Source organism: Berkeleyomyces rouxiae, assembly GCF_048999995.1.
Source record: "Berkeleyomyces rouxiae strain 22BRR77 chromosome Unknown BrBRR77_ptg000001l, whole genome shotgun sequence".
NCBI classification, from domain to species: domain Eukaryota; kingdom Fungi; phylum Ascomycota; class Sordariomycetes; order Microascales; family Ceratocystidaceae; genus Berkeleyomyces; species Berkeleyomyces rouxiae.
Genome location: NW_027396491.1, coordinates 3,605,128 through 3,617,337, shown reverse-complemented (window position 1 = coordinate 3,617,337; position 12,210 = coordinate 3,605,128). Strand labels below are relative to the sequence as shown.

At 54.8% G+C, this 12,210-nt stretch overlaps 3 protein-coding genes across 3 annotated transcripts; 1 reads left to right on the top strand and 2 right to left on the bottom strand.

Annotated features, from left to right (window-relative positions):
* Positions 1-404: 404 nt before the first annotated feature.
* BROUX77_001018 (uncharacterized protein) lies at positions 405-2,183 on the bottom strand (the record flags this gene model as incomplete). Its single annotated transcript, XM_073745401.1, has 2 exons — positions 405-1,508; positions 1,575-2,183. 2 exons carry the CDS (start codon positions 2,181-2,183, stop codon positions 405-407), a joined length of 1,713 nt encoding a protein of 570 aa, XP_073609253.1.
* A 1,161-nt stretch (positions 2,184-3,344) lies between these two features.
* BROUX77_001017 (uncharacterized protein) lies at positions 3,345-4,915 on the top strand (the record flags this gene model as incomplete). The annotated part of the gene is made up of 2 exons (XM_073745400.1): positions 3,345-4,201; positions 4,291-4,915. 2 exons carry the CDS (start codon positions 3,345-3,347, stop codon positions 4,913-4,915), a joined length of 1,482 nt encoding a protein of 493 aa, XP_073609252.1.
* A 249-nt stretch (positions 4,916-5,164) lies between these two features.
* On the bottom strand, positions 5,165-11,924 carry BROUX77_001016 (uncharacterized protein; the record flags this gene model as incomplete). Its single annotated transcript, XM_073745399.1, has 2 exons — positions 5,165-5,429; positions 5,515-11,924. 2 exons carry the CDS (start codon positions 11,922-11,924, stop codon positions 5,165-5,167), a joined length of 6,675 nt encoding a protein of 2,224 aa, XP_073609251.1.
* Positions 11,925-12,210: the final 286 nt, after the last annotated feature.

The following is a 12,210-nucleotide window of genomic DNA, read 5'->3' as shown; positions in this document are numbered from 1 at the left end:
AATTATTGATATTAGGGTTTCCACATGGCCGATCAAAGAGTCAGGCCTAGACAGCCATGGTAAGCCCGCATCTTTGAGCAAGAGACAGGATTACAATGATTCTACTTGTAGAGAGACGTAAGACTAGCGTGCATGGGGTATAGAATTAGATATTTATAGTTATATAAAACTAAGGATAAGGCTGAGATCAGGGAATAAACAGTGCAGATGAAGCAGGGGAAGGGGAAATGCAGAATCTTTTTGAAGAAAAACAAGCAAAGACGGGTTGATGGATGTATGGGAGGGATGATTCATAAGGGCGTTAAGCGAGGGTTAGAAGAAAAGAGGAAGAAGACAAGACAAATATGGCCAAGAAGGATAAGACAGCATCAAAGAAAAAAAAAGGGTGAAAGGCATCAGTCGGCCTAGACCATCTTTTCCCGATCGTCGGGCGGGAGCGCAGACGCCGCTCCAACGCCAGCATGTAGAGCCATGTCGCCGCCGGCCTTTGCATTCATGATTTCCCACTCAAACTCCATGAGGGCGCGTTTTTCCGAGCCGCCAAAGAGCAGGCAGATGAGGCCGGTGACGACGCCAAAGACGAGAACGAGCGACGAGACGAGCAGCAGCACAAACGAGAGCCAGGCAAACGGGCTCCACCAGATGGCGACCAGGGTGCCGACGAAGACGGCAAGCGAGAGGTAAAAGATGACGGCCTGCCAGTAGCGCTGGTCTTCCTGGCGGCGCATGTAGACGCGCGTCAGGTCGAGGATGTCGTCGTATGTGCCGCCCGTCAGCAGCGAGGTCTCGGCGTCGGGCACGGCGGACCCGTGCAGTTGGTTGTCGAAGAACTGGGTCTGGAGACTGGGCGCCGAGGCCGAGGATGACGACTGCTCGGCGAGATCGGCGACCGGCTTGTTGACTGGGGAAATGGCTGTGGTGGGCGTGTGCAGAGCGAGGGTAGCCTCGACTGAGAAGTGGTCGCTCAGAGAGCAGCCAATGGTTTCATGGGGCTCAATCATGCCGACACGCGAGTCCTTGACGACCCAGCCAGCCGCGCCAGGGGGAGAGTCCGGGGTGAGGCCCGTAGAGGCAAAGATGTAGTCGAGGCGCTTGCCGCGGCGGTCCTTGGTGTCTGGCGCAATCTCAACCTTGATGCCCTTGAAGAGCTGCTTCTGCTGCGAGGGCGCCCAGCGCCATGAATTGAATGCGCTGTCGGAGGTGGCGCCATTCTCCAAAACGTTGAACTGGGCCGTGGGCAGCGGGCGCTGACGCGCGCGTTCCGACGGATTGTCGTAGGGTCCAATGGCGCTGTCGGGATGTAGCACGCGCCAGACGTCGCGGACCGGAGCGTTGGCGGTAATCAGGCGGTGCGGGAAAGACAGGGGGATCATGTTGAAGTCACCCATGGCAAGGACAAGATGGCCGCGATCACAGGCAGCACGGAGCAGCTTGGATATCTCCCAAGACTGAGAGAGCCGGTGGCAGATGTACGAGTCCTTGGGCCCCGATTCATAGGGCGCATGTGTCTGTATCCGAGTCAGCTTGGTTGGAGCTCAAATATAGAAGTGGAGCGAGCTAAAGCCACAACTTACGTGAGTATTGAACACTTCGACAACATCTCTGCGGCCCGGTCCATATCGAATCATGGCCCAGGCAATTCCCTTGCCGACATACCAGTCGCCACGCCAAAAGGCCGTCGGCCGGCCGTTGAGTGGATAGGCGCGCATAGAGCTTTCCTCAATTGGCCAGCGCGACAAAATGGCCAGGCCGCCACCAAAAGAGCCGCTAAAGTAGAACTTGCCGTAGGGAAGCACAAAGCGGGTTTCGCGGCGGATAGCCTCGTAGTCGTCCTGGCACCAGCATTCCTGCAGACAGACGATATCCGGCGCCGGGCTGGCGGCGGCAAGGCGGCGGCCAATGGTCGCAAGGCGTTCGTTGCGCAGCTTAGACAGCGCCTTGAGGCCCCAGCAGTTGAGCGTCACGAGCTTGATCTCGTTGGGAGTAGAAGCCATGTCGACTGACTTGTTGCCGGTGGCAGACGCGGAGGCCGGGTCGATATCGGTGGACGATTGGTCGAGGACGGAGACGGAAGAAGAACGCGGGTGCGGAACGGACGTAGACGGGGGGCCGGAGGAGGAGGAGGGAATGGTGGAAGAAGAAGAAGAAGAGTTCTGGCTCTTCTGGTGCCGGTTTCTCAACATTGAAGAGACAAAGAAGAAGAAAAAGAAATAAACCACCCAAATACCGAATACAGAAGGAACTGGAAGTGAAACCAGGAAAGAGCGCCCAGGAATAAACAGCTGGAAGAGAAGGCAGGCCGCCGATGTCGACAAGGAAGCTACCTAGTTCAGTTTTGGTTGTTGCAGTGTGTTTTGGTGCAGTTGCGCGCCACGAAGAGGAAGGCGCGGTGGGCTACTTACTCCTTTACTCCCTGTCTAGGAGCCAGGCAATTAAGCTAAGCAGCAGCTTTAAACCGGGGCCTAAATTACATGATGGCTGTTCACAAGGGAGGCGACGCTGTTGGCCGGGGTAGTTGCTGGGAAAATGAAATGCCAGGACTTCTAGATGCTACATTAGCAGCAGTTATGCATACAATATAGGAAGGGGCCGGGTGTCGGGGCCGGGTGCCGGCTGATATCTCAATGGCGCCGCCGCACACACGATGTCGTTCTCTGTATTTTCTGTTCTTTTTTTTTTCTTTGCTGTTTCTACCAGCTAGACGTCCTGTGCATGAAGCCGCCATCGTTCTACAAGTCCCGACGCAGTGAAACATTCCAATCCACGTCAAAGCACCTCTTCACCTGAAGCAGGCCAGCACGTCTAGTCTCCTCCATGGCTAATTTTGGCTGCCATTGGGGCGGTCTTGTAGTCTTGTATCCCTCCCTGATCGTCTGATCTCGCGCGAAACAAGACGCAGCCCAATTCAGGGGATCTTCGGCAAATTGGACTGTTGAATTGGCCGTGACCAGAAAAAAAAACCCCCCCAGCTCGTTCGTGTTTGTTTTGTTCGTTGTGTCGGGCACGTGCGAGGCACTGTGCCGTACTGTGCATGTGTTCGTCCGTTCCTCGTTCCTGGACCCACTTGTAGCCTTGCATATCAGCCTCGCAGCCAAAGCTTAATTCGACCAACGTCATAGGGGCTCGGATCGCTGTGAAGCTCTCTGTGATGCGCATCATTTTGCGGCCCGCGTAAGCCCAGCCAACCGACTCAATACAAAGTACAATTGCCCTAGAACTTGAGTCTCCTGTCTCCCACGCGCATTCTTGGGCGCTTTTTGCTTCTACTTTTGTTCTCTAGAGGGCTCTTCTCCTCTAGCTTCGACTCCCCCCGGGCGACCAGGACACCGTCCCCGGCGCACAAAATGTCGCCCGACCGCTCGCCCCGCCCTCAATCACGCTCGCCTCTCGACCCCGACCAGCGCTTCTACTCGTCTTCTCCTTCACGCTCAGCATCGCCGCGGTGCGACTCACGCGACTCGCTGCGCCAGCGCCACTTCACCGCCGCCTCTCCGTCCACGCCGCAAAGCCGGCACACCTCACCATCACAAACACCCTCCGCCTCCGCCTCCCGCTCTCCGTCTGTCTCCACATCCCCGCCCCCAGCTCCCAAGCCCTCGTTCCAGCCGCAATTCATTCTGCATGGACACACCAAGCCCGTCTCGCAGGTGCGCATCTCGCCCGACGGCGCCTGGATCGCCAGCTCCTCGGCCGACACCACAATCAAGATCTGGAACGCCGCGACCGGCGCCCACGTCGACACGCTCGTCGGCCACCTCGCCGGCGTCAACTGTGTCGCCTGGGCGTCCGACAGCCGCACGCTGGCTAGTGGCTCCGACGACAAGGCCATCCGCCTGTGGGACCGCGTGACCGGCCGGCCGATGCTGACGGCGCGCGGCGTGATTGCCGCGCGCCACCACGAGCAGCAGCAGCACACGAGCCGCAATCGCAACGGCGCCGCTGCCGGTGCTGCTGCGAAGCGCACGGCAAATCTGCGCGTCATGGACCCTCTGGTTGGCCACCACAGCTATGTCCACTGCCTCGCCTTCTCGCCAAAAGGAAACATTATCGCTTCCGGCTCATACGACGAAGCCGTCTGCCTCTGGGACGTGCGCGCCGGTCGTCTGATGCGCAGTCTGCCGGCGCACAGCGATCCCGTTTCCGGAATCGACTTTAGCCCCGATGGAACCCTAGTAGTCAGCTGCTCGACTGATGGACTCACGTAAGTACTCCCCCTCCGTCCTCCTCCTCCCACTCCCCGCAGCAGCATCTCGGCCACGGACTAACCCTTCCTCGCCCTCCCCGCCACAGCCGCGTCTGGGACGCCACCACGGGCCAATGCCTGCGCACCCTCGTACACGAAGACAACCCGCCCGTCGCCAACGTCTGCTTCTCGCCCAACGGCCGCTTCGTGCTGGCCTTCAGCCTCGACCACTGCCTGCGCCTTTGGGACTACGTGGCCGGCAAGCCCAAGAAGACGTACCAAGGCCACCGCAACGAAAAGTATGCGCTGGGCGGCCAGTTTGGCACCTTTTCGCGCCATCGGCACGCCAGCACGACCGCCGCCGCCGCTGCTGCTGCTGCTGCGCCCAACGGCTGCAGCACCGACACACCGACCGATCCCGACGCCGATCCTGATGTCGATGCCGATGCCCCCGTCGCTTACATCGCCTCCGCCTCGGAAGACGGCGCCATTGTCCTGTGGGACGTCAAGTCCAAAGTCGAGATCCAGCGCCTGCGCGCACACGACGGCGTGTGTATCTGGGTTGACGTCCACGGCGACACAATTGTCAGCTGCGGCTTGGACGGCACCGTCCGCGTCTTCAAAAACAATTCACCCGCGGTGCCACGGATACAAAAGCAGGCCCAATCTCAATCTCCCTACACTGATGCTGCGCTGCACGAAAATGACGACGAGCCCGTTCTCAGGCTGTAGACACGACTTTACTTTTTGTCTAGCCGCATCACTAAAACAGTCGCTCACGGTTGTGAATACATCTACAAAAAAAACAAATCATGTCATCGTGTTAACTATACCAATACAAAAGACAGCATAAACAAACTTCGTGTGACTCGTAAAAAATACAAAGAGCTGAACCCTCTCCCTCAACCTTGCCGTAACCCTAATCAATACAAGTGCATCCACAGCAAGCCCTTCTCAAGTCTTGACCACAATTTCTTTCTCTCAGATCGACTCCCATCCTCCGTTGTTGACATCTGATTCCAGCCTTCTGCTGATAAAGCTTGGGATTCCGTGGTTCAAGAAAGCCGCACGTAGAATGTCGTAGCGCTTCTGACTCAGATTCAGCTGGCGGCCGTGGCGTAGGCCCATGTCCGTCTCGCCGTACCGGTCAATGTAGGGCGCGTGGGCAAACGAGCCCGACCGGCGGAACAGGTAAAAGGTGCAGCATTTGCGAATGTTGAGGAAAATGCCAGTGGTGCCTTGGCATCTAATTAGAGAGAAGAGAGTGTCTTGTTAGCATGGGTCTTGCATAGAATTGCTGGGGGTCGGTGGTGTTGTTGGCATAAACTTACTTCCACATGTGTTGCTGCGTTCCTCCAACCGGAATCTTGCCCTCACCCTCAAACTGCACGTCCTTGAGGCAGCATGTGCTCTGGGCACAGAAAATCTCACCACACACCAAGCAAATGGTCGCATCTTGAATGTCCTTGCCCGTGGTCGGGCAGCGGTGGCGCGTAGCTTCTTCTATCAGCGTGTCAAATGTCTTGGGCAGCCCAATAAGCTCAAAGATGGCCGGGTGCGCCAGGCCCATGGGCACAAACGTACGCGACTTCTCCATGACGCCCAAACTGTTGACGACAGGCGCGTTCGAGCCGGGCTGCACGGGATACAGAAGATCGTGGCGGATCCAGCCAAACACGAGATGGTCAAGACCCTCGGGCCAGCCAAGCGTGGTGCCGCTGGGCAGGATGGAGGCAACTACATCGTCGAATGACGGCAGGCAGAGTGCCTCAGTCAAGCGGGTGAGCTCATCGGCAGCAGGGTCGGAGGGGCTGTAGGCCGAGAAGTTGACGCCGTACCTGGCGTACATGAGAATAGCCGTTTTGCGGAGGAAGGTCAACGCATATCTCTTTACAAAATTGTAGATACCCTCGAGATCAGCCAGTCCCGCCTGCTCAAAGCCCAAGTTCTCGGGGCTCGCATCCCCTTCAGTCGTCGTGTCGACAGGAGCCTTGGCTTCAAATGTCATTTCCATCAGTCGCTCGCAAAACTGGGCAAAGTTGCGAATGTTGCTGGATGCGTCTGCGGGGAGTCCAAAAAGTCGCTGCGACCAACTAGAAGCCGGAATATTGTTGCTAATACGATGCACAATACGCACCACCTCAGCAAGATAGCACAGCCGGACCAAATGAGCAATGTCAAACTTGTGCACTTCCGACATGCAGTAGGCAAAGTCTGTCAGCAGGACAAAGCCGTCGATAGCCAGAACCGGGGGGATGTTGTTAACGTCTTCGGGATCGCAATAGTCGCAAATGAATAGCTGTTTTAGCTGCGTGCAAGCATCTTTGCGGAACTGCGTCTCAATAAAGTTTTCGCCTCCAGATTTCAGTCCACCAATGGCAATGTATGTACGCGCTGTTTCCGAGAGAATCTTCAAGTACGTCATGGATAACTCGGGAATGCGGTCAACAAAGATGCCGGGAGCCATGAATGCTGGAGCCGACGCCGGTGATCCTCCGACGCCGCGCTGTTGGATCTCCACTGACGCAATGGAAAAGGCTACCGAACGGATCAACGTGTCATTGAAGCAGAGCTGCCTGTTGTCAGAGCCCATGTCGGAGGGGAGGAAGTCTTGGGTCCGAAGACTGTTGCTCATACGACTGTAGATCTTGGTTAGATCTGCCATGGCGTTGTTGGCACCGGGGAAGCTGCTCTCCCGCGAATTCGAAGGCTGTGCATTTTGTCCTGTCGGTCCTGCGCCATTGTTGCTGTTGTCACCAGCAGTTGTGGTGCCCGTGACACCAAAGGGTGCCCAAACCGATGTGCGTGTTTCTACCTGTGATGGAATATAAAATAACCACTGGTTGTTGGGCGCCTCTGTGACAAGTTCAGCCAATGGCCCAATCAAGGTAGAAGAGGCATATTTGTTGAAAGCAAAATCAACCTTGGTCTCAGGTTGTGAGCTCGCATAAGATGGGTGAACCATTTCCTGCTCAAGGAATGCGGACATCTTGGATTCGGGCTGCAAAACTCCTGGATAGCTTTCTTCTTTGGACTTCCAGACAATCGGGACAAACGTATTGGCAAGAGCCTTGCACAGTGGGCATACAAACTCGAAGCGTTTCAGGCTTTCCGGATGGTGGCGCGCGATTTGGTGTGCATGCCGTCTTTGTGTAGCCTCATAGTAAGTCTCAAAACAGCTGAAGTGCATCAAGTGTCCGCAACTGACTGAAACCGGGCCTGGGAGAGTCGACTTGCTAGAGAAGCCCTGTCCAATGCCTTGCTCCTCCGCCTCCAATGGGTTGCCAGTGTTGTCGTATTTGATCACCTTGGTCGTGTTCTCGCCTGACATTCCCGTTGGGCGGGTTCGAGACATTTGGTGATCTAGCGAGATCGTGGTGTTGAGAACTTCACGTACAACGGCCGGTTGTTGAATATCTGTCGCCCGAACGACACGGCTTTCGCAGAACATTGCAAAAGTACCAAACAGCTTGCGGTCGTCTGTTTTTTCTTGACACTGAAGGCATGTGTCACTGGGAAACTTCCAGATGGTTTGGTGAGTGCCATCGGCTTTTGCTTCTTCGTCTTCGTCCATGGAGTCATCAAGGTCGGAGCCCCAGTCAATCTCACCCTGGTTGCCCAGAAACTCTTTTTGCTGCTGTTGGAACTGTGCCATGACACGCGCTTGACGGCTGATGGCTGCTTTCTTCTTGCGCTCCCGCTCTTCTTCGGCGGAGACAGCTGAGTCCTCTGCAGCTTCTGGGCCATCAGTATCGATGGAAATGCCAAGTTCTTCATGGGCCTTCTTGAAAAGCAGAGGTCGTTGTTGGCTAATCTTGGAGAGAATCAACTCAATCTTGCGATGGCAACCCGCATACTCAGTCTTCAGTAAAAGCAGGCGCAAAAGACCAATAATAGTGTTGGAACTGATTGGGGAGTTGGGAGCTGGGCTTCTACCCTTTTGTGTGAGAGCTGTAGTAATAAAAGAGGCACATTCTTCATCATCACATTTGCTTTCATTGACCTTGTCCTCTGCAACAGCAATGAGGACCAGGTGAAGGACTGAGTTGAGATAAACCTCCATGCGCGATGGCTGCACTGAATACTTGCTGATACCTTGATAAAGAGGATAGAGCAAGCAATAGAAGATAATCTGGGCAAACATGCCTGTTCTAGTCAAGGCAGCAAGATCTTTAAAGGCACCCGAGTTGATTGGGCGCAGTTTGGGTTCGTAGACAATGTCCTCTGGCTTCTTTCCAATGCGCTGGGCTGTGGCTTGGCGGTATACCAACTCACTCTCTTCACGCTGATTGCGTGTAAAGTGACTATTGAAGATATCAATCTCTTCGGCGAGCTCTTGGCGCAGCTTAAAAGTGCCAACATCCGAGATTCCCTCGCGAAACTCAAAGTCACTAAGTTGTTCCAACACGCTGTGGAATTCTGGATGCTCCGAGTATCGATCGGGCACTTTGCTGGAGATTTCACTGAACGACAACGGCTTTAAACAAAGTACATGGATCAGATCTCGTCTCATAGATACAAGTATCGGATCCGGTTCTTCTTCGATGGGAATGAGAGCACACCGTTCGCTGAGCATGCTGATGAGGAGGTGGATCATTTCTTCGACGACATCCAGGTGCTGGCTCTCATCTTGGCTCTGGCACCTGATTTCAAAGAGTCCTTCCAGCCATTTCTCTTGGCCAAAGCGGTCTACAATAGACGCCAGCACGCGAGAAGGGTTGCATGTGACCGCAGCCGTCTGGAGCATAAATAGATCGCGTTGATAGCAAACATCACGCATTGATACACCCCGGTAAGTAGCAGCTTGATGTCTCAGACTAATGCCGTTTCGAACCCACATGTTGGTCTTGATTTGCGCCAGCCATGCGCATACGCGAAGGGGAAAGTCGAACGCGCTAACGAGGTAGTCCTCGGGTGTTAGGCTACTCTGGGTCATTTTCTTGTGGCCCATGGACCTGGGCTGCTGCATCAAATCTTCCGTTGTAAAGAGCAACAGATTGCGCAATTCTTCGTTGTTCATGGACCGACCACATTCGATTAGCCAGGAAAGGGTGTAATGCAAGGCGTGGTGGAAGCTGATTGGCTCCTCATCCACTACGAAATCTACCACAGAGGTATGTTCCATGGCAGCATCGAATTCATAGTCACCAACAGACTTGAACCGAACTTCGTGTTTAATCTCTGCGTTGGTGAAGCGGGAGCGTTCTGCACCAACACAATGCAAAATCAGGGTTTTGGCTGTAGTTCTAATGGCGTTCTTGAGTGATCCCATGTCGTCTGGCCCCAGATTGCGGAAAGCTTCAGAGAACTGGCGAGCCATGCGGTTGATTTCACGGGTAACAAGGGAAGCAGTGATCCAGCTATCGGTTTCGTACTCTACGTGCTCTCCAACAGCACGTGTGTTTGGGCCAATTCCCTGGTGAAGTTTAACCAGGTCTAGGAACTGCATAAGGTAACGGCTTTCAGTGCGGAGGCAGTGTTGCACATGAGGAGATGAGAACAGGTATTTCAAGTCCATGTAGAAGTGGTACATTCTACGGTTAGTGACGGAGCCGTTATCAAAAGCTAGAGTAGCAGTTGATGAGATTTCCCATGGATGGCTGACCTGACGTGTTGTCAAAAAGGTGTAAAGAATGGCAAAGAGGTTGGTCAAAAAGTTTGCCCGCTCTACCAGCTCTGCTGTGATCGAAGGTGTCGTGAACATTTGCAAAGATAGGCTGATGATTGAATGATCCGGTTCCCTGTCTCCAATCAGGTAAAGTTGCGCGAGGGTCGTGTATAGAGCAGCGAATCTTCTGCCCAAAATGTGCTTGAACTTGGGTATGGTGACCATGGTAGAGATGTAAAGAGACCGCAGATCATTGCGAACCTTTTTCCACATGCGCAGATCGAACAAGATGAGATGATCCAAGCGAACGCGCTGGAAAATATCACCCGCTCCCGATCCCTCCGGGTCACGGTACATGTCGGGATACTCGGTCCAGTAGCGGCCAGGCTTAGGCTTTTCGGATTTGTTCTTGCGATTGGGGGTTTTGGGAATGATTTCGACCTTGGGATATGCGTTTGGTGCAATCAAGGGCTCCACAATGTCTGTTTCCGAGGGCGTAAGATCACGGGCTCTAGCTCTTGCAGGCGGCACGGGTACAGTCTGTGGGCCCGGATCGCTCATTACCGAGACTGAGCTGGCAACAATAGTAGGGGCCTGAGGACCAGTGACTGGTGAAGGATCTCCGGCGCCGGTTTCTGGGTCCTCGGTTGAAGGGCCAGTAGCAGTGTCATTAGAGGCAACAGGTGGTGGCGGTGGCGGAGGAGGGAAGCCAGGTGCAGCAGGGTCCTCGGCCGGGACAGCTTGTTGGGGAATCCAAGCAGTGCCGTCTCCATCCTCTTCCTCGTATATTTCTTGCATTATGATATCATCCTCATCGTCGTCCTCGTCAGTCAAAGAAGTATCATTGTCGTCACCGGTAATCTCAATAATCTCGAGCTGGTCGCTGTCAAGATCGTCGTCGTCGAGATTTTGTTGGGTCATGTCTGTGAATCGTTGTTGGAAGGCTCGTATCAATGGGTGGCTCAGGTGTTGGGCGCGTTCGATTTGAACCTCAATATGGGCCTCGTCGTCCATCCCGTTGAGGCCAACAAGTTTGTAGGATGCAGAGCTTCCTTCTCTCCAGGGTTTAAGGAGTTCCTCACAAACTGTGTTGAGCAGGATATGGTGATCGTCCCCCACACTACAGCCAGAGATGTCAAGTAGCCATTCAACCATGGTCGCACACATTTGTTCGCGGAAGGTGTCGCGGGCCGAGCGGATAGTAATGGTGACACGAATTTCCTCGAGCTTTTTAGCCATGCGCAAAAGGGCGTCAATGTCAGAGGATGTAACGAGAATGCTGCGGCCTATAGCATCGGTTTCTCTGGCGTGCATGTGGCCATGGGCTTGGCGCTTTTTGCAGGCACGAGCAATCTGTTCCTGGACATCACGCATTGTGTGCTTTTCGTCGTTCCAGATGATCAAACAATATTGGGGTTCGTCTTCGGGTTGCTCGTCACCATAGTAGTTGCTGAAGAGGGTGGATTGAGCTTCATCCTTGAGAATGGACTCTTTGGTTTTAGGCAAGCGAAGCTGTTCGGGCGAGCAAGAGATGACGTCGCAGATGTAGTCCAGAACACGGCCGATAGTCATCCGCATGGATGTCTTGAGATGGTTGGGCAGAGAATCGGGCTTCTTGCCCTTGTCCTGCGAGTCTTGGCCATGGACATGTGAGTGTATAGTGCAAATCAAGGGAACCTTCCAGGCCTCGTCATCACCACAATCACAGCATCCCGTGTTTCCAGAGGATATGTTGATGCGGACCTGGTGGCCGGTGTGGTCTGTGGCATGGTAGCAGCGGCTGCACAGGCAGCATGTGTCGTCTATGCTGCATGTCCGACACATGTAGCTCGCCTCGCCGCTTTTAAGAATATGGCCGCAGCGCTTTCCGCGCGCAGACTCGCTGTACTCGGCTCCCTCCTCGGCTCCCTGAGCTCCGCGAAGCTTCATGTCGGCGGGCATGCCGTTGGGGAACAATAGCGACAGGTTTTCATCGTTGCCCGCAAGGGACCAGAAGAGCATCTTGCAGAGTTCGAGGGCATTTTCTTGGGTGTAGTTGTACTTGGACGTTTTGGGGAGATCGCGCAAGTACTCGCAGAGTTGTCGTTCCTGAGTGGACATGGCGGCAAAGCCGCCGGACTCGGACGAGGCCATGAGAGCGAGACAATTAGCGGGGGTGGCTCAGCCACGGTCGAGGCGGTCGAGGCGGGTCGGCGATGGAAGATAGGCGATGGGTGATGTGATGAGGGTGTGTTGGGTGACGGGCGTAAGGGAGGCAGGCGGTTGTCGCGGTATCGTGGAGCAGCGGGCCGGGCTGGTCGAGAGCAGCAAAGAAAAATAGGCGTGGGTTATTGTCACCGTTGCTGGTGCTGAGAAAACGGCTGCGTGCTGGAACAAGGGTTTTGTAGGGGGTTGAGGTGATGTTTTGCGTTGCGATGGT